This window comes from Nipponia nippon, unplaced genomic scaffold, assembly GCF_047370975.1.
Source record: "Nipponia nippon isolate SJK-2023a ecotype South Korea unplaced genomic scaffold, ASM4737097v1 scaffold_6, whole genome shotgun sequence".
In the NCBI taxonomy this organism is placed as follows: domain Eukaryota; kingdom Metazoa; phylum Chordata; class Aves; order Pelecaniformes; family Threskiornithidae; genus Nipponia; species Nipponia nippon.
In genome coordinates, this window is record NW_028262380.1 from 39,879,763 (window position 1) to 39,904,700 (window position 24,938).

General features: G+C 37.6%; 2 protein-coding genes across 24 annotated transcripts in view; one reads left to right on the forward strand and one right to left on the reverse strand.

Annotated features, from left to right (window-relative positions):
* Window positions 1-6,546, forward strand: part of ASB5 (ankyrin repeat and SOCS box containing 5) — a 42,546-nt gene extending 36,000 nt beyond the window's left edge. For all 20 annotated transcript variants that reach the window (XM_087735616.1, XM_087735614.1, XM_087735611.1 and 17 more), the window contains 5 exons: window positions 234-341; window positions 1,918-2,068; window positions 2,202-2,336; window positions 4,314-4,505; window positions 5,937-6,546. In XM_087735616.1, the coding sequence (XP_087591742.1) occupies window positions 234-341; window positions 1,918-2,068; window positions 2,202-2,336; window positions 4,314-4,505; window positions 5,937-6,064 (714 nt within the window). In that variant the 3' untranslated portion in view covers window positions 6,065-6,546. The remainder of the gene's footprint in view (window positions 1-233; window positions 342-1,917; window positions 2,069-2,201; window positions 2,337-4,313; window positions 4,506-5,936) is intronic.
* Window positions 6,547-9,288: 2,742 nt separating this feature from the next.
* Window positions 9,289-24,938, reverse strand: part of WDR17 (WD repeat domain 17) — a 67,174-nt gene continuing 51,524 nt past the window's right edge. For all 4 annotated transcript variants that reach the window (XM_087735598.1, XM_087735596.1, XM_087735595.1 and 1 more), the window contains exons 23-30: window positions 22,763-22,783; window positions 21,714-21,825; window positions 20,858-20,999; window positions 20,670-20,772; window positions 19,688-19,789; window positions 17,168-17,263; window positions 16,799-16,982; window positions 9,289-15,082 (exon numbers count right to left, since the gene is read on the reverse strand). In XM_087735598.1, the coding sequence (XP_087591724.1) occupies window positions 14,963-15,082; window positions 16,799-16,982; window positions 17,168-17,263; window positions 19,688-19,789; window positions 20,670-20,772; window positions 20,858-20,999; window positions 21,714-21,825; window positions 22,763-22,783 (880 nt within the window). In that variant the 3' untranslated portion in view covers window positions 9,289-14,962. The remainder of the gene's footprint in view (window positions 15,083-16,798; window positions 16,983-17,167; window positions 17,264-19,687; window positions 19,790-20,669; window positions 20,773-20,857; window positions 21,000-21,713; window positions 21,826-22,762; window positions 22,784-24,938) is intronic.

A 24,938-nucleotide genomic window follows, 5' to 3' on the forward strand; every position in this document is an offset into this window, starting at 1 on the left:
TCCTACTCCTATTTCTGATTTAAAAAAAAAAAAGAACTGACAACTTACTTTTATTCTGTTATATACATTGATTGATGAAAGATTCTTTTTACGCTTACTGAAGATTTATTTAGTGCAAGTAGAGTTTTAAGCCTATTTAGAGTATTGTAAACTATTTATTTGAACAGTAGTGTGAGGAAATGACTCTTAACAGCTTTTGTATGATCTTTATATGTCATTCATGTCTTGTTTAGGGGTACAATGTAGACACACTAACAATTGACCAAGTAACTCCACTTCATGAAGCCTGCCTGGGAGATCATGTAGGATGTGCAAGAATCCTTCTTGAAGCAGGAGCAAATGTAAGGGGTTGGTTTTTTGTATATGAAGTCCAGTGCTAACCTTGGTTTTTGAGAAGGATATATTTCTTGATTTTTTTTTTTTTAATTGGCATTTCTCTATACTTACCCCATTGATTGAGTTGATCTCATTTCATTACAGTAAGCTGCCATCTGAAAGCTAGCAAAGGAAAGTGATGGGTCAAAGAAACATCATTAGAGAGATGTTAGGTTAAAAGAAAAAAAGAACAACCAAACAAACCACATAATGATATGTGTAAGAGTAGATATCAAACAGAAGAACAGTAACAGGAAATAGATGGGAGTTGGGCAGACACTGAGACAGAGTAATGAATTGGAGAGGATCTGCTGGCAGTATGTCACCAGCCTTATTTCTTCTCTGAATTTCATCATATTATTTCTCTTTTAAAATATGGAATGCATCCCTCTCCTTTACTGGTTTCCTCTTGCTTTGAGTGGCTTGCAGGAGACTCTTCTTTTAATCTCCAGAATGTCTTTTGTCACACTGCACCTCTGTGCTCTTAAGATTCTTTGGTCTGAGTACAAAAAAGCACTGGCTCTTTTCTGTACTCCTGACACAGGCTGCCTATCTGTTATCCCAAAACAAAAATGGGACGTTACAGACCACTTTCACTATAATCTCTGCTGACATCAGAGTTTAAATGCATAGTTTTCCAAATCTCTGATCTTTGTAATGGAAATATTTATTATCCTTACAATTCAGTTTTGAGAACCATGTAGAATATGTCTATGTTATTACAGAAAAAGAAAAAAATACATAGAAGTTTCTAAAAACAATTCGTTTTCACTTCAGCTAGCACAAGGATTCTAAAGATACAAAACTATAGGTACTATAGACAAAACTATAAGAACAAATTTCACTTTCCTATCTGAATTTTTTTAGTACTTTTAATTGTTTTAGTGGGTTTAGGGGGTGCATGGAAGAGGATAGGCCAGAGTCCTGGAAGGAACCCTCTCCTAATACCCATGCTCCTTCCTTCAGTATTATTAGCCCTCACAAATTTGCCTCGTTTCTTTCCTCATTCTCTTGCACTGGGAATATTCAGTTAACCAGTGAGGTGGCAAGGTTGGTATTACAACAGCGAAGCTGTACTGTTAGCTTTGTCTCCATCCTGTGAAACATCACTCCAACCTGGAGATTAAAATCACAGAAGAAAATAGCAAATAATTCTCGCTTTTACTATGGAGTTTGCATTCTTGACAGAGCTGCAAAGAGAAGGTCCCCATTATCGCATTACTACACAAAGTGTAGATTTTTTTGTATCAATGAAACAAGCTAAGTGCAATGATTTTCAAAAATGCCCAGGTGTTAATGTGTGCTCTTTAGTGTTCCAGATGTATTTTGGTTTATTCAATAGAGTTTAACAAGAATAGTAGTAAACTCATTTCAACTGAGGGGTGTAGTGAGAGGAAGACAGTAGCACAGGGACTGATCAGTTAAGCTACGTTATTCTAACCAGTAAATTTTTTGGTATTTTAATGCAATTTCTAACTATATTCTGTTTAAAAATTTACCTTTCTTTCAATTCTGTTCTTAAATAGATTTTATATATTCTAGGTAAACGCTACAACTATTGATGGAGTGACACCTTTATTTAATGCATGTTCGAGAGGCAGTGCGGCATGTGCTGAGCTCCTGTTAGAGTATGGTGCCAAAGCTCAGTGGGAATCCTGTCTTCCGTCACCAACTCATGAAGCAGCCAGCAGAGGTAAGAAATTGCCTGCTGAACAAACATGGAGCAGCTGGCGAATGTCTCAATAATAGTGTTAAGTAATGTGTCCGGTTTTGCCTATGAGACAGCTTACTGAAGTTGAGCAAACTGTCGTGCTTTGTACTGACAGGTCACAGTGAATGTCTGGAGGTACTGATATCCTGGGGTATAGATGTTGACCAAGATCTTCCTCATTTAGGAACACCTCTGTATGTAGCGTGTGTTTCACAGCAGATCCATTGTATTCGAAAGCTTCTTTATGCAGGTATGTCATGATTTAAGTAAAAATATTACTAGTTTGTAAAATAAGCGTACTGTACTCACCTTTGAGGTGAGCTGTGCTCAATCAATGAAACTAGAACCCTTCCTTGCAGGGCTCTACTTCTAAGTTTATTCTGTGATGCGCGTTTTCTTATAACAACTTACTACATCAAAAACAAAGGTAAAAAATCAGCTTTGAGAAAGGCATTTTATATAGTAATCATTGAGCTTTCAACAGAACTTTTTTAGTGATGTAGTCCCACCCCTTTTCATTCTTCAGCATGTTCTGATTGATCTTTTTACAAGGCATAGAGGCTGAGTTGCAGAGAGAAGAGGTAAGGTAAAAAAAGGCACTTGATCCTAAATTTCACATTATTTATTTAATCAACGAGAAAGAGATGTTGGAGGCTCACTCTGTTTCAGCACAAGTCCAGGGCCACAATCGGCATAGCTAAAGGATCATTTGCTGTGTTTCAGGTAATGACATACAGGGCTTCTGTGTCCTGCAGCACAATGAATGAAAATGTGTATATGAATAATTACAGACTTGCCATCATTGTACTGAAATTGTTTTTCTAGTTAATTGCAGGTTATTTAGAACTTAAGCAAGCAGTTAAATTGTTTCTCGTTAAGTCAGTCTCCTTGTAAGATTTACTATCCTGTGTCATGATTTTTATGTTCAAGAACCACAGAAGTATAATTAGCATGTTTTGGGCTTCAAATACTACCATACATTAAAAACAATAACAGAAGGGCATATTCTACATTCGTTGGTGCCCTGAAGTAGAAAAGGGTATGTAAACTGAGAATATAAGTAACTGCTTATGTCAATCTGACTTTTTTCATATTTTATGAGTTTATGAGAATCTATTAGAAGTTGAAAAGCAAATAGACAATGAAATAGGCAAGAGCGATACTGTGGAAGTATTCTCAAATTGTTAATACTGAGAACAGTGAGTTATTCAGACTTCAAATCTAATTGCTAGCCCTGTGATATTATTAAATTATTTTACTCACATGGGAATTAAAAGGGCCAAAATGGTTGATTCAGGAAGAAAAGTTGGTACAAAAGCCAATTTTTGGTCTCAAAAGATCAGTAAAGCTCTCTTAAGAAGTCTGGGGATTTCTTCTGCTAGAATAGTCTGGAAAACTGTTGGGACAAACCCAGTTTCAGGGGAACTATCAGCTTGCCTATAAGGGAAATTCTTCCATACTAGCTACTTTTGTTTAACTCTTGTATGGATAGTTTTTTCTTGAACATGAATGCATTATTGCAAATCAATTTGGTCCATTTTAATTTAAAATAAATTAGAAAATCCTTATTAACACTAAAGTGTAATAATTAGAATTCTGTGGATTGGGAGAATTAATGGTTTGGGGTTTTTTTCCCCTATTAGCTTTCTTGACTGTGTACCCCACCTTAATTAAAATTAAGTCCTTTATAGAAAAATCCTTGATAAAGATTGGACGGGATGAGAATCTATTTCAAACCCTTTGCCAGCTTCAACGTGTGAAAAACCATAAAGCATCCAAGTTAGATTCTTTCTTGGGTTGGTGTACTTACAAAAATATAACTACTAAACTTCAGTTTAGTGATTCTTTGTAAAGACAGTAAGGACAGTATGTTTTTATGTAGTGCAAATTTTCTTAAACATGCACAAAATGTGCTTTTTTATAATTAGGGCAACTATGGTGCTCACATGACCTAATCTGATTTTTCTTTTCCTTCTTTTTATAAAGTATTTTCCTTTAAAATCTAGTTGTGCTTAGATAATAAAACATAGGATAAGTGTATGGGTTTAGAAAAAGACACTGATATGATTAGCTATAGCGCTATGCAATAAAATGAATAAAGTGGCTAAATTCACTGTGGCATGCTAGGACAGTGGAGTGTTTTTGTTTGTTTTGTAACACCATATTTACTCAGTGACAATTTTAATTAATCTCTTCTTACGTCTCTCTACGTGCATCTACCCACCAGGTGCCAATGTGCAGAAAGGAAAGCATTTGGAAACTCCACTCCATGCTGCTGCCCAGCATTCTAGTACAGAGATCGTGAACTTGCTCCTTGAATTTGGGGCAGACATAAATGCCAAAAATACAGATTTTGAGAGGCCTGTTGATTTAGCTGCTCCAAGCAGTTTAGTGGAGAGACTGCTGCTCCTCCATGAAGGTGAGTTTTACATGTGTGGTTTTGCAACTATAATTTGTATTCTTAAAAAAACACCTCCACACCACCCCCCCAAAAAACCCCAATAGCCCAAACAACCCATGTGAGGGAAGCTAACATTGTGCTTTATGAAATGAATATATTAACATTCAGGTAAATTCCTTTCTAACTATAAAAATACCAGTAATATTTAGTCTCAGGCCAGAGCCTGTTGACCAAGCAGCATCAGAATTTATACAAGCTGAAAAAGTACCATCTTATATTTATTGGGTGTTTACACAATTAGACATTAAAGCTACATTTTTATTAGCTGTTACAGACCTTGTTAAAAAGAAACAGAATATTTCAATTTCAGATTAAAAACATATTTCACTTTGGCCAGCTGTCCCAATATTTTTAAAAATATATTTTTCAGTGCATATAAAGCACTTTATTTTGATAGTAGGCAAAAAGTATAATAAGTTTCATTTTCTAAATTTTCTGTACTGAATTGTAAAATTGAGAAATAGGAGTCAACACTTAAGACTCTCTTAAAACTCTTGAAGGTCTGTTGCCTTAGAGAGAGAGAATATCCCAAAGGGAACTGGATTTGTTCAGACTGACCTATGTACACTGTAAAAATAAGCCACAAGACAAAGGTGGGAAATCAGCAGAGAAACTATTGCAATAAGCGTGGGCATCTCTTTAGAGGTGAACTGACACGTAGCATCGATTAATGGTTTCCTTCAGAAAACATCTCTGTAGTCTGAATGCTGTTAACCAACTGTTTTTAGAGGTTTTTTTTTTTATCACAAATTGCCAAGGCTAGCAGGATTTTTAAAAGCCACAGCAGAGAGGTCAAAAAAAAAAAAAGAATTGACATGAAATGCATATGGTTTTATTGCCCAGGGAAGCACAGCGATGTCCTCATTTTGAGGGAGCGGGGGGTGCAGAGGGACAAAGGCAGTATCATGAGCTCGTAAGACCACTGAACATGGTCCGGGATCTTGGGGTATGTTGCCTGCTTATTCTTGTGCAGTGATGCATTGGTAGTGGAGCTTGTAGTGCCGTAGAGTGTATTTTATGTGTTCTATGAATAAAAAAAAAAACCCAACCTGCCGTTTTTAAAGTTGTTGACACCAGATATTTTCTGGGAGCGCATTTTTAATTGAAAAGCACAAATTATTTGCTGATCTGACATTGCTTTTTTTTATTATTTCCCTGATTATTAATAAGGCTTCAGCAGCTCCAGTCTTTATCTTTGAGGGCAGAAAGGCAATGAAGGAAAAGGAAGGAAAGAAAAGGGCAAATTTGCAAAATGTGAAAATGTGAACTATTTTTTTTTTTTTTTTTTTTTTTTTTTTTTAGAAATCCCATTATTGTGCAAGACTCTTATAAAACAAAGTACTGGCTTTTATAGTTGTATAATTAAATTCCTTTCTTTTTTGTTTGCAGCCACACCATCTTCTCTTTGTCAGCTCTGCCGACTATGTATCCGAAATTACATAGGAAGAGCTAGACTGCATCTTGTCCCACAACTTCAGTTGCCAACAATACTGAAGAATTTCTTACAGTATAGATAACGTAGTAATTAACCTTTAGAAACTTGAGTAACAATTACTTTTTCTTCTTTCTGTTTATTGTACGTTTTATCTAAAGAACTGCTGGGCGGAAAAAAAGCCTTTTGCATATTACTTAAAAAAAAAAAAATATCTTTGACACCTGGTGTTGGTATATAATAATAATTGGGAGCCATTCAGCAACTGGTACCAAGGTGCTAATGAGGCTGAATTGAATAAGTGTGCTGATACTCTGTGAAATGATTGTATAGCTTTAGCTTAACACTTACTAAATAGCTTTAGTGCTGTTAATTTTAATTGTATTTATACTTTTAAAATCTGTTTGACACACCTGAACCACAAACAGTTTCTTCATTATTATTTGTTAAGTTGGTCCATTTGGAGTCATTATTTTATGTGTTTTTAAATTTCTATTGTTTGTGTACCTAAAATTACTTGCGATAGGTGCACTATATACATTGATAAAAATAAAACAAATAATGTCATTTTTTCTTCTTTTCCTTTGTAGAGACAATTCATTAATGACAGTGAGAAACTTCCTTTATTCTTCCTCACTGCCTGTGCTGTGAATTGGAATTATGCTGCTGTGAACATAATCACAATTTTTTCAGCCATGCACAGTTTATGGATTCTCTGTTTATTAGTACAGTTAGCAACTTTAAAAATTCCAAAGGCATATTCCTCAAAAGCCTTAATGTTGAGATACTTTTGATCTCTTCTTGTAAAACAGGATTATCTGGGCTCTTTCCTTATCTTTTATAACAATGGGCATATTAAATAATTACTTGCCTCAGAGAAAGGCATATATTATTCTATAATATCTGTGAGGTTTCTGAACGCGTATCGTGGAGGTGTGGATACTGAATCTTCAACCTCAAGTTCAGAAGGTGGATGCAAGGCTCCAGAAATACATCGGTTCCCTGTATCAGGATAGGTATCACTCTGAAAAGGACATTATTTCTCTTGCTGTCTAGTTTATAACAATTACCCAGCTCCAAAAATCATGTTGCAGAATCCCAGAATGCTCTAGCAGGCATTTCTGTGATCAGGTTGAAATTTTATTGTTCAACTCTCTAGCCAGAGACGGAATGCTGACACCCCCAAGAGACAGTAGAAAACCCAAAGGATTTCTGCCTCGCTCATGCCCTTGCATGGTGATGCTTGCCAGTCACGTCGAAAAAGGTGATCTGGCTGCTTCATCGAAATACAGCGCTCCTTCTCTCAGTCTTCTCATTTGGTCTTCCTTTGAGAACAGATTATGTCCTCAGTGACCGATACTCAATTCCTGCAAACCAAAGCATGAGACACCTGGAAATTTACCACTTGCCTGTAGTGATTCACCCTCTTCCATTCCTTCTCAGTGACTCCTTTCAGTATTTATGTTCCTACTGGAAAGATGCTAAGTGAGGAACTAACTATAGAGGAAGTTTTCACAAAGAAGAATGCTGACTCAGTTGCTAAATTATATCCGCCTCATAAAAATCCCGTGCTCTGACACTTGCCCTTGTTAAAAGTAACCTTAGTTTGCTTCTGTTCACTCTAGTGAGGGCCTCTTCTGGAGTCCCTGTAAAGGCAAGTCAGATGCAAGTAAGAGGAGCTGCTTAGGAGTCCGCAACGTACATACTCTGCAATGGAGCAAGTTGGGTGGGTTTTCATCCAGAAACTAGTAATTTGTGGGTTTATGTACAATAGTGTTACCGTGTTACTTCAAGAAAGAAGGCAGTGCCAAGCCAGCCGTGGCACTGTTGAGCTTTTCTATGCAGAATGAGATCACGTAGATCCTCACCTTCAGGTGTGCACAGCACTTTTCAAGTTTGACTCGGGAAAAGTGTGATTAAAAAAAAAAGCGCTCTCATGTTCTACACAATCAGATGAGTTTTCAGCCAGCACGGCTATTCTGCAAAACACCTGTTTGAAACAAAACTAGATGATGATAGAAGTTTTGCTGGGGATCACGTCAGAGTCCAAGCCATCTCATCGCAAATAGGTGTGTTCATGCTCTCGTGGCATTTGCAATGTCTCTTCCCACCATTCCCACTGATCCTTGCCGTCATCCGAAGAGCAAGCAAGACCGTCTTAGGAGTTTACAGGTATTCGGTACTACTTTCTCCTTAATTCTATAGAATGGGAGACTCGCCGGAAGAGTAACCCAGAACTAGCTTACGGGAATATTATGACTTCAATCTTGGGCAGCTCTCAACATAATCTTTAATCTTTTTGCTACCAGATAATTATATGAAAATAGAGTCACTTGGGCAAGCTGAGCCAAGTTGGATGGGCATTGCTTCTGTTACTATGTAACAGGAACAAACAAAATAGGGAATGGCTGTAGTTGCCCTGCCAGGACTGTGTACTGGAACAGGTCTCTGGCAGATCAGCCCACGCTAATGCCACATACCAAAAATACATAGCAATGAAATACCTGACATTAGTGTTTGGTAAAATTCTTTCTAAAAAATGATCCCTTGTTTAGCCAGAAATGAAAGGAAACGGGCTTGTTATTGTTCTCGTTATGTGGGAGCCCCGTTACTTCCAGTGAGAGTCTGGCGGGTTTTATTCTTAGTATGAAATACATATAAAATAAATATTAAGAACAAGGACCTGAAACAAACATTGAACCGTGTGACAACACTGTTAAAGACTGCTATGGCCCACCCAAGGTCAGAGGGAGCCTTCTTACTGGCTGAAGTGTCTCGTTATATGAATTATTATACCTGCATAAAAGTACTATGAGACGTTTTCAGAAAAAAAAAAAAAAAGTAGTGCAATATCTGAGTTCTGCAAAGAAATCCAGCTGTGAAACGCTGCACCGCACTCGAGACACAAACGGCACCGCAGGGGTGTCTCGGACGACGCAGGCAGTACGGGATTGCTGCCGGGGCTGGCCCCGTGCCGCCCGCACCGAGGGGCCGATCGGGCCGGGGCCGGGGCCGGGGCCGGGGGACGCAGCGGAGCCGCCGCCAGCCCCGCGCGTTGCCCGGCTACGGCCGCTGGCGGGAGGCGGCGGGGGCGGCTCCGCGCCGCCGCGGCTCCCCCGCAGCCGGGGCGGCCCCGCGCCCCGCCCCGCTGCCTGCAGAGCCGCCGCCGCTGCCCCGGGCGCCACCGCGGGTGCGCCGCGCCGCGCGGCGGCGGCGAGCGGCAGCGGGGCCCGGTGCCAGCGCCCGCGCCCCGTTGTGCTGCCTCGGCAGGGGCTGTAACCGGTACCGGCTGGCGGTTCGTCACTAGCACTGGCCTGTTACTCCAGGTCTTTCGTATCTTATCCTGATTTGGCAAGAAATAGCACCGTCATAAACCAGCAATGTGATTTAAAGTGAAATTTCGCTCTGGAAGAAGAGTTTGAGAAGCTGATTGAGCTCACAGGCCCAGGTATCGACTGCTGGCTGATTCCTTTCAGCTTGACCAAATAGCTTTGGTCAAGCTATTCAAGATAATTGTATATTAGTTTCCCTGTTTTCAAAATAAAAGTAATTATATGTTATAGAACTGTAAAAACTAACTAATATTGAGTGAATTTTTTTTTAATACGTAATCAATTCCTGAAGACTTTTTTTTTTTTTTCTTCAGAATTAAAAAATTTCAAGACAGAGAGGTTGATTTCACTGACTGCTTTTATAAGGCACAGTTACCCCCCGTCGCCAGATGGACAGCTTCAAAGGCTATCATCAAGAGTAATACCAGGCTAACAGAAATAATGATGGAGCCCAGTGTTAAAGGTTAATATGCACATGAGAATGAGAATACAAGTGAGTGGTTTTGGTTTTGTTTTTTATTCTCTTGAAAAGCAGAAGAGCAGGACCAGAGCTTGGGACAGTCATATTTTACCACAGCTACAGCGCTAAGTGTCAGAACGCCAGCCGAAGGCAGCGAGCAGCAGGCCTCCTTCGCTTGCCCTCGCCTTGCTTACCTAAACGTGGCTGGGGAGTACCACTGGAGCCATACGGGGGATAACGTGAATTGGGTCATGCGTACAGTCTCCTGAATTCTTCCAAGTGTTTCATTATGTTTGGTGACTGCTGTGTGGCCTACGTGCAGCATTTCTTGGGTAGCGTATCAGCGTTACGCTATGTGATGGATGCACTCGACCCCTTGACCCTAAATCAGGATTCGCGACATGCTATGGAGTAAAATTTAAATTTAATAAATAGCACTTCCACCATTAACATGTAATTGATAAATACTCCCCTCTGCTACTCCTTATTACTAAAGAAGCTGCTGAGTTCCTTAGCTCTTCTTGGCTGAATCATTACAGGTATTGTAGAGATAGAAATTCTAACTTGTCACGGGTATTCTTCGAAGAAATACATGGCTCTGGGTTCAAGGGGATAGCAGTGGATGTTGCATAGTGCCCTTGCAGTCAAATTACTGAGACACAGAGTGGATAAGTGGTCCATGAGGTGGATGGAAAATTGACTGGATTGCCATATTCAAAGGGCTGCGACCAAAGGGTTGTAGAGGCTGTCCAGCTGATGGCCGGTTACAAGGGATCTCCCTTAGGGATCGCTTCTTGGGCCCGTATTGCTTAATGTCTTTATTAATGACCTGGGACAATGGGATGGAGGACACGCATAGCAAATAGGGGAGCGACTGACGTGCTGGAGGTCCCTCCAGGTTCAGAGGGACTTCCACAGCCTGGAGAAATGGGCTGGCAGGACACGACACTCAGCAACGACAAAGTCCGGCACTGGCGATGGAGTAACCCACGCACCGCTACGGGCTGCGGCCAGTTGGTTAGAAAGGACCTTTGCAGAAAAGGGCGTAGGGGTTCCCGATGGACGACAAGTTGAACGGTGCCCTTGCAGCAGTGGGGCCAGCAGCATCTCGGGCTGTGTTAGTCAGCAAGGGTGAAATACGCCAGTGCTTTTGGAAGTGATTCCGAGCCTCTTTATGGCACTTGGGAGACTGCTCCCGGAGTACTGCACTCCGTGTCGCGCCACCCAGCACAGAACAGCTGTTAACATACTGGAGCGAGCCCAGGAAGGGCCACCACGGCGCTTAGCAGGCTGACGGGCAAGGAGTGGCAGGGAGGACTCGTTTGTTCAGCCTTAAGGAGAGCAGGTGGAGCGATAATGCAGTAGCCAATTATTTCCTTCTTCTGCTAATTAGGTTAATTTAACGTGGGTAAGGAGTGTTAGGAATTGGGTCAGTGATATTATCAAATGGTCTTCAAGAGTAAAAGGATATTTTTAAATCAATCACTTTGAGTTTATAATTCTGTTCATTTTAATGTTATTACTCTTCTGCTCCGTAAGACAAATTATATGACCTTTTAAAAAAAATCAATCCAATCTTGCAAATGTTTGTACATGCATCAGTCTTACTGCAACCAGTTCAGGCATTTTGAGGTCTAAAGAGATCATTAGCCTGCCTAGTTTGACCTTCTCTGTCTTGCACACCACTGCATTTCACTTGAATTTTCTTACATTCAACTTCCTAACTAGTGCGTTAACTAAAGCGCATCTTTTTTTTTTTGGAAGACGCTCTGTCTCAGTTAAAAGACATCATGGCTGTATCAATGTTGTTTCCCAAATGAGATTGAGTTCTCCCGTTCACTTCATTTTGGAGCCCTTTTCTTCACTCCTTTGAGTTCTCAGTGTCCTCTAAATGCTGGCACCAACATGGAACCTAGCATGCCCCTATCAGTCTCTGCTATGCCACAGGCCAAGGTGGGACTCTACAAGTTCTTCCAGGTTCCTGATAGCAATAGTAGTTGCAGGAGTAAATGAAGCTTATGCAAGCAGAGTTTAGACATTAAACTTCAGGTCAGTCGGTCTTTTAGCTGCATCTTTGATAGGCATCAAATGAAAAATTTGCTCTGGATCATCAGAAGGATGTGTATGATCACAGTTCGTCAGAGGTTGTTTTTTTTTTTTTTCTTTTCTTCAATATTGGACCTACTTTGTCGAGTAAGATGTTTAACTAGCATGACTTTAACTATCTGAAGAGCAAAATCATTAAGTTGTTCGAAGTCAGCATGTGTGGTTTCAAGACATACTGGGTAATCTCTCAACATTCTATTCCATGCTTATTTATGATGATCTCATGCATGTTATGCCTCCAAAATGCTGATCAGATGCTTAACATACTGCTGAAGTGGACAACTTGTGCTTTTTGCTTTAAAGGCTGGTTTAACATTAAACCAAGTTTGGGACAACGTAGTTCATCTTTGGTCAGTCAGATCAGTTTTCAGGTTCTTTGTATTTTTCCCTTTTCCCACCACCAATAGTCTAGAGTGGTTCCAATAGTCATACCCTCAGAAGATGGTAGTGCTCCGGCTTTATGTATATACAGGGCTAAAACGCTGCTTTCCTAAGGAAAGATGAGGCCTTCTTTCACTGTTTAACTGCAAAATTGTACACTAAATTTAAACTAAAAGGTGATTAAAACAGCATTGTCACTTCTAAATTATGGAGTTTTAATACTTAGAATCTTTAAAGCCACTGTTTCTTTTAATATAGTTTTCCAGAGTCATATCTCATTTTAAAGGCAGTCCTTGGAGTGGGAAGAGTTTATAGCATGATAGATTTTTTGGTATTGTTTTGGAACCCACCTAGGAAAGTCTCACATGTGACTGTGGTCTGTGAAGCTTGTCAGTAGAACAATGAATTTGAGTTCGTAGGGATAAAGTGATGTTAAACTTAACTGAGATTTAATAGTAATTGGAAAGCACTAGCTGTATAGCTTGATAAATTTCTTCATTCAGATAGAACTATGACTTTTACAGAAGAGTCAAACAATCATTTGAAGACAAAAGATTCTTTAATATTAAGGGAAAAATACCTGTGTTTGACTAGCTGTGCCAGACAATGAAGTCACACATTAGCAAACAATCTGAAATTATTTTTGAAAAGGATGAATCTATAGTTTGACAGTTGCAACCACAGTTGTAGCAGCAGACACAATTACAACCTTTTCTGCGTGTTCCCCTCACTCACCGCATGGGGTACAACCACCTTAAAGAAAGTGCAACCTTGTTTTACTCACAATGACTGTTACCTGATGCATTCCCGATATAAAAAGTGCCCTTTGACTTAATTTTTGTATTTCAGCAATGAAAGAGTTCCTAACCCTCACTCTCTAATTTAAAGAGGGAGTAGATTTGTCTAAGATTCCATGTTAAGGCACAATTTATGCACAACAAATTGATGCAGTTATACTACATATTGTAAGATATTTAAACCGTGAAATATCGGTTAAAAAATCCTTAGGACACAGCAAAAGATTTTAAATACAGTAGAGTGGCAGTTGAGTCAATCCTTCAGATCCCAATCATCAGTCACGGGGCTGCATGTTCAGTTCTTACCTTTGCTCTCCAACTCGGTATTAACAACTTTTACATACAAGGTTGTACAATTTATGTGCTAAAATATAGCTAGTCTTTCATTTGACAGAAGCAACACATCAGATACTGACTGCTGGAAAATTCTTTCAAAAAATATGAAATTTATTTCTGAAATCCAACATTGACAGAAAGAAATTTTAACTTTTTAAAGCAGGGGGAAACAAAATGGGAATTTCTTTCTTTCCAATTTCCATCCCACCGTTCCAGCACGGTGCCATGGTTATTTCTAGTTAAATGAGGGCATTGCTTACCTATATATTGAGGATTTTGTTCGATAGGGTCTAAGAGAGACCTTGTGTTATTTCCAGTTTTACAACAGTTTCTCTAGAAATAGTTCTGCCAATTTTTAATTGCAACTTCTTTAAATTTTATGGAACTATCAGGATTTTAAAATTTATTGGAAACCAGCAGCAAAAAAACGTAACAACAGGTAAAGTAGATTTCTGCTTGTATGCCATCAATTAAGCTAATAAAGAATATTATAACCAAGGCATCTTTTCTACAGGTAATTCTAAGAATTATTAATAATAATAATTATTAATAAGATTTGCCTTATGATTAAATTCCATACTATACACAGCTTTAAAATTTAAATATTCTTAGTATTCTATTGCCATAATTTTCTTTCCATTTGAGCACAGCTTTAATAAATAAAAATATATGCGCAAGTATTTACTTCTGATCTGTCATACTATATGTTTATTTGTAACTAATACAAAATGTAAAAAGAAAGCAAGTATTTTAAATGTACATAACATATTTAAATAATTTCAATACATTTGCTGTTTGGTCCTTACAAACGCTTGGTTTTTAAAAACAAAAAGTTTTATAAATATATTTTAGCTTCCAGTGAAACTCTAAGGGGGACAGCTGCCAAAGATGAACTTATTAGAAAATAGAATTTTATAATCTAGATATTCAAACCTATCTAAACAAAACATTAGTAAACATCTTTGAACGGCTATTAAAGCACAATAATTAATGGATAAAAAAAATCATCTAAGCACTTTTAAATTTTACTTTTGCTATAGAATCCTGTGTGTAAAAGTTAGTTAAAATTAAAAAGGGGTACACAATGTGTGAAACAGCCACAGGATTCCAGTCATTCTAAAAACAGGTTGCAGTGGCTATCAATAAAGTCATTCTATAATTATGTATTTGAAAGTGTGTTTATGGATTTCACAGTTTGTTATCTATATTTTGATAATGTGCAGATAGTTGCTTACTTCCTTTACAAGGCATCTGTTTACACAGAGTTGACTGAAATATGTCTGTATTGTCTGATAACGCTATTCTTATTTAAGAAAAAGACATGGCTGTCTATGAAGTTAGGACATTTTTTTTTTCTTTGGATTCTCAAATAACTTTTTCTTTGGATTATCAACAAACATTTGTATAGAAATCCATTTCTTGTTCTCATTTTACAATTTTCAAAGTCCAAGTAATTGCCCTTCAGAAGGAGTCAACTGCCATCTTTCTGTCCTTTGACAATCAAGGTTAAATCAGTATTAACCCCCAGAGTGTTATTTTAAGCACTACAAAGTACAGAAGAAAACACCTCATCAGAATGGGTTAAGTCGTATTCCTGTTCCTAGTGGTGAAAAAGGATTCACTTTGGCCCACATCAAAGCATCATTCAGTGAAATAGCAGATTTTCCATCTTCAAGGAAGAACACTGGACCCTGCACAGCAAAAATGTTTGGGGAGGGAAAGAAAAAGAAAGTACACATGTATTGTGTAAAGGCTACCACAACAGAAAGCACATTTTCTTTTAATTGGGGAGAACAGGAAAACCTGATTTACATCTATCATCTATGTTCATGCAAAAATTGTACCCCACCAACTTAAAGCTTTGGTCATAGTTACACATTATAAATCGAGTGAACTTGTTATGTTCCAAAACCTGGAGACCCAACATTTCATAATCTTTAACTTTTTAGTTTGATTTTTAATATTTGTGGTATTTTATATATGTTTGTCAATTATTCCAGAGTTAAAAATTTAGCCTGAATTAGAAACTGAGGTAACAAGTTTTTTTCCTTCAGAATACTGTACATATTTCATTGTGTCTGTCATTATCTGTGCTGATCTGTGTGTCTCTCCATCTACAAAAAAAACCAATATAATGCCTCTGTGAATTGTTCGAAAACATGGAGTCTACATGCAGTCTACAGAATAATTTCAAGTGTTCACTATGAAAAGGACGAAATACTAATTTATCTGATGGAATAAAAGCTATTTGCTAATTTCTTCATTTGACAAAATATGATCTCAAAGCTGCAATTCAGTTTAAGTGCCTTCTTAAAGACTTAGGCTCTCCAAACTTGCTACTTAAGACTGGCAAACCCATGCAGTTAGGCTACTATGCCTTAGCATTAACTAAGTGATTTGTGAGCTGATCTGCGTGCCTAAAGTAATGACTCCTCATGTTCGCTAATCCAGAAATAAAGATATTGCAGATGACAAGCTGGTGACACCATATTTGCTCTTCTTTTTGAATGGATTATAACAACTGCAGCTTTAAGTGGCTGTTAGCAAAAGTTGAGAGTATAGCCATAGCCAGAGACCACTGGTCTAATGTGGAAGGGTTGGCAGCAAGTTTTTTTTAGACTTGATGGTGTGCAGTTGTGAATTTTGTTTACCTCAAAAATCCTACTAGCATTTCGCAATCTCCAATTTCTGATGCAAAACTATCCCTCTTAATCCCTGAAAGACCCTGTTACTCTTTGGGCTGGCATCTTGCACTGGACAGAGGAAACAGACTCAACCTCATGTAAGAGAGTAAATTCATGCTGAGGCACTGTCTGGAGACAGGAACCCGAGAATAGTGTTTTCAGGCTCTGTCAATTTTCCCTTTATGGAAATAACAACATACCAAAGAGGTGTTAGAAGGACTAGTAAGTTTTGATCATAAAGCTCTATGTGAGTGATGAATAAATGTATCTGAATATTTAGTCTTCTAATATCTGGCTTTAATTAATCATGACTTACAAGTTTTATAGTATGCATTTCCATAACGATAAATACTAACAACAGATTAATGTTAGTATGTAGTTGAAGATAAACAATTTCCTGGGTTTTACTCAAGCTGTGGTGAGGTAGTAGGCAATAAGTCACATGCACTTTAGACACAACATCTGGCAAAGGAAATCTGTCTTTTCCATGGAAATAAAGAAGTTTTTGATTGGGAAACTGGGCAGTTACTTGATTGGACAATTCGTTATATAGCCTTTCTTATATGGCAGATGTCAGCACTTACCCTCTTTACCTTCTGCTACTGTGACAACAGGGAAAACGTTTTTCTCCTAAATGATGGGAGCGACCTTAGATTTATGGCAACCTCACAACTAGTCAATGCTATCACTGAGCAAGAACACCTCAGCTCTCTGAAACCATACCTGTATCCTTAGCCCTGTCAAACAAGAGATGTGAACATCTGAATGACTAGGAAGATTTGATCCAGTGACATAGTCTGGCCCAACCATTCCTTTCAGAGGCTCCTCTTGTATTCGTGATATGAGTATTGAATACACAGTTCTCTGTGATTCAGACGGCGGGGTGCATGGCAATTCATCAGTAGGCCTATGAACAAAAAGACACTTATTTTTCAACTATACATCTTAATTTTTGTTGGAAATTAAGAGCCATAAAGTACTCACGTTTTACATTATATTCAGATTTTACAAAGGAAATAAATACTGTATTTACAGCTAAACATTTAAATATTAATAGTCTTATTCATGGTAGTTTTATATTTGTCCACCTACTTGTTTAATTGAGTACAAGCTCTCCATGCATCTAGTTCCTCAGAAAGCCGTTCGATTTTCAAAGGTACAGATACTTCCCGTCTTTTTAAAAGCTGACTGAAAAGGAATGCAAATAATTAAAGTCCAAATTAATTCTAACAATGAATATTTTCTTAAAAGATAAACAAGATAGTAGTAATATAAAAATATTTTTGATTGGATATGGAAATAACTATGGAAATAAATTGATCCTTCATGATAATCACTATATTAAACCTTAGAAATATTAAATTACTAGATATAAAAGTATACCTTTTCATTTAAGTTTGATTTTAATTATCCCTATTTACACCTTCTTATTTAATCTTTCTTGTCTTTAATTAGCTCCCTTTTTTTTTTCTTTGAGGCTGTTCTATATTTTAAGGCTATATGCATTCTTATTTTTTAATAATGACAACTTTACTAAAATTAAGGGCCCATTTTGCCTATATGTAGTGGATATGATAAAAATACAGTTAGAGTAAGACGGTTCAATACATGCTCTGGGACAGCCTTGTGTTTCACCTGATTACTTGTGGAAGACAGTTTCAAAATTCTTGCAGTGGATGCATTTTTTTATTTATCAAAATATAATACAAGGGACAGTCATTACCTGACCTAATTCAGCAAACTTTCATTTGTGCTGGGATACTTTAAAAATGTCCAGCTTAAGCATTAAAGTGTCCAGTTTAAGATGGGCTGGAATCTAAAAATCTATGAATGCTGAAAATATTGGGCAATCTGAGAAAAAAAAAAATTTAGAACACTATTGTTCTGTGCTTCTTTAAATCCCAGGAAAACGTAAAGCTTGACAGTCAAAGTACCATAAACTGAGTTGGCTTGTTACTAGTCTATTAATTTCCATATCAGAATAGCCCTTCTGTAAGAGCTTATATTTCATCTTCTTGTTTTCCATACGTAAGTGTGGGGGCTCAGGAAAAAAAATAAAACAAAAGCCCAGTCCTTTTGCCTTTTCCCTATCCTCTCACCAAGTTTCAGAGAAGAGGATGGCTAAGAGGAAAGGAGCGCTGTCAAGACATCTAATGTAGAGGAGTCGAAGAAAAGGGGCAAACACAGAGATCTAAGACATGTTAAATTTATGTTGTTTCATTATCCTTGGTAGGCAACTCTGATAAAATATCAGGAGGTGTAGGAAAGCTCACAATTCTGGTAAGGTGTGAAAGGAGTGGACAACATATACGTAACATTTATTCTTGATGAAGTGGTAAATGAGCTGAAATTGTTAGCAAAGCCACAGTGGTCAGTCAGAGCAGCTAGTGGAGCAGTCACAGCTAGAACAACGCCAATGCAGCTTGCGCTATGAAATCAGTGACATCTTGGAGCTGGCCTCAGCAAGTCAGGTAGCAAAACCAAAGGGATTTGACAGTCTCAAATTGTGAGGGAGAAATGGAAATTAGTCAGCTGGATAGCAGTATCGTTACCAAACCAGACAGCAAGACTAAACAATCGTGGTTATACTCTGAGGAAGGAATACTAGAGTACTGTATATAAGCCTATTTTTATTTACCAGGTAAGATCTTTAAGATCAATAAGATCTTTATCTTATTGATCTTAATATTTCTCCTTTGAAGTCCAAGTTGGTCGGTTCAAGTCCAAGTGGGACAAGTGGGGTCAGGTCAGGTCAAATGTCCCAAGTGAAATCAAGTGGGTCAGGTTGAGTAGGGTCAAGTGGGTTGAGCCAAGCCCAGTCTGGTCAAGTCAAGTGGGCTGGATCAAGTCAAGTCAAGTCTGGTCAAGTCAAGCCAAGTCCAGTCACATCACATGGGCCAAGTTGGGTCACGTGAAGTGAGTGAGGTCAAGTCAATTGGGTCAGGCTGAGCTGGTTCCAGTCAGTCAAGTCTAGTCAGGTGGGCCTAGCCAGGTGACTGGTTGGGGTTGAGCTGGAACAAGTGGGCAGGAGCAGGCAAGGTCAGATCAAGCGGGCCAGGTCAAGTGTATTAAAGCCTGGGAATATTAGCTCACTGAGTAACAGAAGGTCAAGCCAGGTTTCTTGGTGGGAATCAAGCTAGTGCCCAGTTACGAACTGTAAATTCAAAGCTTGTCCTTGTTGCTACTGAGCAAGTCTTGACACATGGTCCACACATAGATACAAAATTAGAACTGTTACTATCAACATATAATCATGCATGGAGGTAATGCTAAATACTCATGTACTTCTAAAAATTGTTTTTCTTACAGAACTAAGAGTTTGACTGAAATCCTGGATTCACAGCTTGTTGCATTACCTCAAACTCCTACATGTATAATGCATAAAGAAAGTAAAGAAGGTTCTATATGCAGGCATGGATATACCCTTATAACTTTACAACAGAACTGGGAACTCAGGGTTTGGGTTTTTTGGTGTGGGTTTTTTTTTTGTGTGTGGGTTTTGTTTTGGTTTTTTTTTTTCTCCCCGGGAGGCAGGGGGGAAGTGGAGACAACGTATGGCATGCATGATAACAGTGACTGGGATTTCTGTGTTACTGAAAACCATAATATTACCTTGTATACTCATAAAGTGCAGGTACAATGCTATTGTACTGTCTTCTGATAGCAAGTAAAGCACCAATGTAACCACACAAAATCAGCAGCTCATTCCGAAATCTATAAATGGATAAGTATTAATCATGAACAATAACATGCATTTGCAAAAACATTAAACAAACTCATATTCAAATTATAATTTTAAAACCTAATTTATCCATCCATCTTTTGTGGAGAATATATGTTTGCTGATTATGCTTACTTTCTATGTGATGTAATTGTTGAAACAGATTCCATCTGCTTTACATTGATCTCAATTATTAAATATTAAATAGCATGTATAACACATAGTTATTAAGCACAATCATTTAAAGTTACAAAAACAATTTCACTCAGACCTCTCAATGTGATAAAACTCTAAATGTAAATAAAATTGCCCCACATATTAGCATGGACTTCAGTTTCACCAAGTTTTCCCACAGGCCACAGATAAGAGTTAAGCTTTTTGCTCCTTTTAGTTCTTCACACATACACCTGTGCAGGCACCCAGGCCTAGCTTCAACCACCTGTCATAAAGGTGAACCACAGCCATCCAACTATTTTAGAGTTAATTCTGAGAGCGACAGCTCAAATTTCCTTAACACTTTGACATAAACCCCGTATTATGTGTGGTACTACTGCTCTGTTTCTTCAAGAAACAGAAGCCAGAGCTGATCAAAGTGAGAGTCTTCAAATAAGACCAACATTGATTCACCCATTGTAAATGCCCCATAGAGAAAGAAGCAGTAAAATATTTTTCTTCTTGCTAAACCTTGAAAATTTAGGAAAATTCCACATTCTATTCTCCAGATTGGGAACTAGCCTGCTTGTTGCAATTTTTTTGTACCCCTCTTCTGGTAAACAAAAAATGATACTAAACAGGCTGCACCTATATTTTTTTAATTCCAAAAGTTTCCTTTAATGAAACTTCCCCTTTAATAAGTAAGGAAAATATACTCACTCACTACATTTATGCAACACTAATCGTTCAGTGCGTATGTAACTTAGAAGATCAAGATACGGACAGACTGAATCTAAAGTCCAATCTGAGCCACAAAGTTGTTCTGTTGAAAAATAGAAACAACATCTCAAGAGGCAAGCTACACAAATTACTTATGCTTTAAAAGGTTTCTTCATCCAAGTACCTACCTTTCACATACTGAATGCCAATAGGAAGAGCCTTTTCAGGTTCTGTGCTTAACAGATAGTACTTTATAGTTTCAAATATATCCCCATCTGCCTGAATTGTCTCTGCCAATCGCATACATTCTTCTACATCAGGAAGATTACACTGGAAAACAAAGATTTTGCCAAATAATTCTTGTAATGTTCAAACAATTCTCTAAGATGCAGAGAAATACTGAAGAAGCACATAACAATAAGATCAAACTCTCTGAAAGAAGAGTCATTGTTTGAAGGACATACCTGCATATAATGCACATTAAGAAAGCCATCTAGATCAGAGAACAACACAGGAGGAGAAGGTTCTGTAACTTTAGTTTAAGTAGTATCAATTTCCATTGCTAACGTTTTTGTGAACTTTTTACTACTGCTTAATAGATGTGCAGTGTGAGTTGAACATTAAGGGAGTTAGTGAAGCAGACCCTTCTGGTGCTGAAGAGGAAAGGGGGATTTCAGGAGATTACAGACATAAGATGCAAAACAATTCAGGATAGTACAGAAAGCTGATCTGCCAAGACATGATTAGGCTGCACTTCAGCAATGAGGAGGTTATAAATCACACTGACACGTAATTCTGAAGATCATAAGCTACTTCAGGAAGTAACCTGTGTCATGGAAAGGCTACACACAGAGTAGAATTAAAGTTGTTCTTGTGCAATACTGAAAATAAAGTCAAATGAAGACTAAAAGAGCAAAAAAGGATATGTAACATATAAGACTGTTAGTGACAAGTTCATCCTACAGATTTATTCGGCCTTAAATTTTCTGAAATTAGTAAACAAATCAATATATAACGTCTTGTTCGCATTCTTTTTCATTGTACCTTTTCATGCAGGTCATTTATTTCTGCTACGCATCCAGGATAAAAAGCACATAGTTTTACTAACTGCAGTTCATTATCAGGAATCATCATAAGAAGATCAGCTGCTAAATCCCTGCATAAACAAAAGATGACATGTCATTACTCTTGATGGTTCGTAATAGGAGGAAACTCTGTTTCTCTTTTACGTTCCTTTTATAAAGGAGAGTTTATTGGAAAAAAAAATACTATTTCCAGAGAAGAGCAGAAGCAACCTCAGTCTCTATTTTGGTGCAATAAATGAGGCTTAATCTATTCATCTTTTTTGGGAAGTGTTAAACAGCTGTACAATCCTCAAGCATCAGAACCACCTCAAAGTGAGATGGAAGAATATGTGAGCCGGGATGGGAAGGGAGAGTAGAACCTATCCAATTTGAAAGAAGGAAAGATGCTAATGTGGCTCTGTGTCATGAAACCATCCTCAAACTTCCAGGCTTCTAGAGCTCTATGACATCAGCGTAAAGCATCTCTCAGTCACCCAGAATGGCTAGTGCTTCTGTGACATTACAAAAGAGATTATACAAGGAAAGAATGTGATGCCTATTTTTATCCTTCTGAAAGGAAAATTGTGTTTTAGCTAACAGGTATTTCTGAAATATTCCTAACTTTTCACCATTTGTTACCCCCTCCTTAACACAACAAGCAGCTGGAGGGAATACATGTAAATATTAATAAATTATTTTGAAACAACTATTCTACTAAGCTTGTAATAACTGAATATTCTGGTTGTTCTGTGACTATTCATGCAGACATCATTTCTCTTGTGACCCACGAGACTGACTTGCCCCTGTGTAAGGCAAAAACTCCTACTGAGTTCCCCTGGAATTTTCAGAATGTGGTCCTTGGCTTGAAAATGTTCAAGTAAGCTACTGTCCAATATTTACAACTGCTTTCTGTCCCTCTTTCAAGTATTGATCAAATTAAAAAATTAGAACACTTAGTTTAAGCTTATTTTTAGCATTAGTAAAGTCACACGCTTTTCAAATCTCTCTTTCTATAAGTAAGCAAAATACCTGTATCCAAGTGATGGAAAGCTAAAAGGAAGACATTGAAACAGTAATGAACAAAACTTTGTTTTGTATTCTTATTTTACAGAGGAAAAAAATTAATAGAAAATAATTAAACTACAACAGCAAATCTAAGGGTCAGGTTAACTGACTTTGTTTAACAACAAAAAATATCTTTCCAATGCCTTTGGACAAACTACAGAAGCTAATGCCAAAAAGGTCTTTGGAAAAATTTGTATACTATTACCATGCAATAGCCACTTTTCCGAGATACCGAAAGGCTCTTTAAGAATATAGTATATTTCATAATTTTTTAAACTATTTTCAAGGTCAATTACTCACAGGTACTCATCTTCATAGGCAAGTTAAAGATTTTTTTTAAAGTTATTAGAAATTGCTCAGCCAAAAAATTGAAATCAAATGTTTATTTAAAAACAATCCTAAGAAGCCCTCATATAATGGCCTACAAATCATGTTACCTGAATATTTTTTTAATAATCAAGCTCCAAACACTGTCAGCATAAACAACAAAATCAGGTGGCTGAGTCTGCATATACAGAATTCAGTATCTCAAGTAAAATTCCACTAGCTTTCTGAATAGCAGAAGGTTGCTTTTAACAGTATTTAGGTGCTAAACACAAATAAAATGGAAATGGTGTTCACACATTTTCCCAAGGCTGTAGATTTGGAAGGATGGGGAAGGGCATGAACGTTCAGTTTTGATTTTTTTGTTTGGATTTTATATTTTAGAGCACTTTTAAGAAAAAAAAAAAAAACAAACCACAAAACAAAAAACAAAACCCACCAAAACCAACCAAAACCCAAAAAACATTCCACCAATAACTGATTTCATTACTAACCCATGAAGGTCCTTTTGGTATTCCTTGAGTTGTCTATAATTAAGTGTGTCTCTACAATGAAATGGATATTTCATTTCCAACTGATGGATATCCCTAAGCATAACAACCAGTAAAAACAAAAAAAGGAGCCCTTCAAATATCAGAGGCCCTTGAATTCCAGCTTCCCTATACATGATCTTATACATGCAGTGGACCAAGGGGTACTGTGCTGTGCCAGTATCTCTTTATTACAAAATATGAAGAGATTCAGGAATCTCTGATCTTTTCCTACAGAACAGACAAATATGCTGTAATGGCTGCAAACCAGAATCCAGGGTTGCAGGGTGTAGCTGTAATAGATGTTCAGTATAGCATATGAAACCCACTGACAAATCCAGGTGTATATTTGGGCAATATGCAGTACAGCAATTAAAAATTTTATCACATATACCCATGTAGACTTCAGTGTACACATACCATAAGTTTGCAGAAGTTTTATGTGTATACACGTAAATGCCGTACTATTATAAGTACTTGTTACAGCACTGAGATCACAACAAGCTTTTGTTATGGAACTGGAAAAAATATACACCATTTTTCTTAATTCCACATCCAGTGCTTCCTATCAGAGGCTACATAAAATTCACTCTTCACAATGAGGGCAGGGAGATCAGAGAAAGAGCTTCAGAGGCTTTAAAAGCTGCAAATGGAGTTGCCAAAACAACCCTGTTAGAACTGGTGCAATGCAGACATGCTAAATCCTTGAAAAACCAAAGCAGCAAGTCATCCATTTCTTATTTTCTCTCTTTCTACAATGCTTCATTGTCTCTGTAGAGAGGAGTTCAGCTATGTTTCTCTCAGGCTACCTCTAAATGCTTAAGCAAATACCAACTGTAGCAGAAAAACTGATGCTTAATTGAAATATCTGTTTAAGCACACATGGCCTATGAAATGCTAATTCTGAAACCTGTACGGCTGCCAAATATACCTTAGGAAGATTTTCTTCTTTTCATTGGTAGACAAAAAACAGACCAAAACTGTATCTTTCAAAGTAAAACCACCACAAGGAAGAACAGAAAATTTAGCAGAGATAAAGTTTCCCCTTGATGCAACAGAGAAATGACCTACTCCTGCAAAATTAAATAGTAATCCTGTTTCACCCTTAAATCTTGTCAGCTGTCTTGTATTCCCAATACCAATATACAAATAATTCCTCAGCCTCTTAGGTTTTTGTATTTTTCAAGCAAGTACTTAAAAATCACTTCACAGATCTTACTTAAGCCTCTGTTCCTTTTGACTTTATAATTCAATTGTAGCCTTACTTTGTCTGAAGCATTTTTACT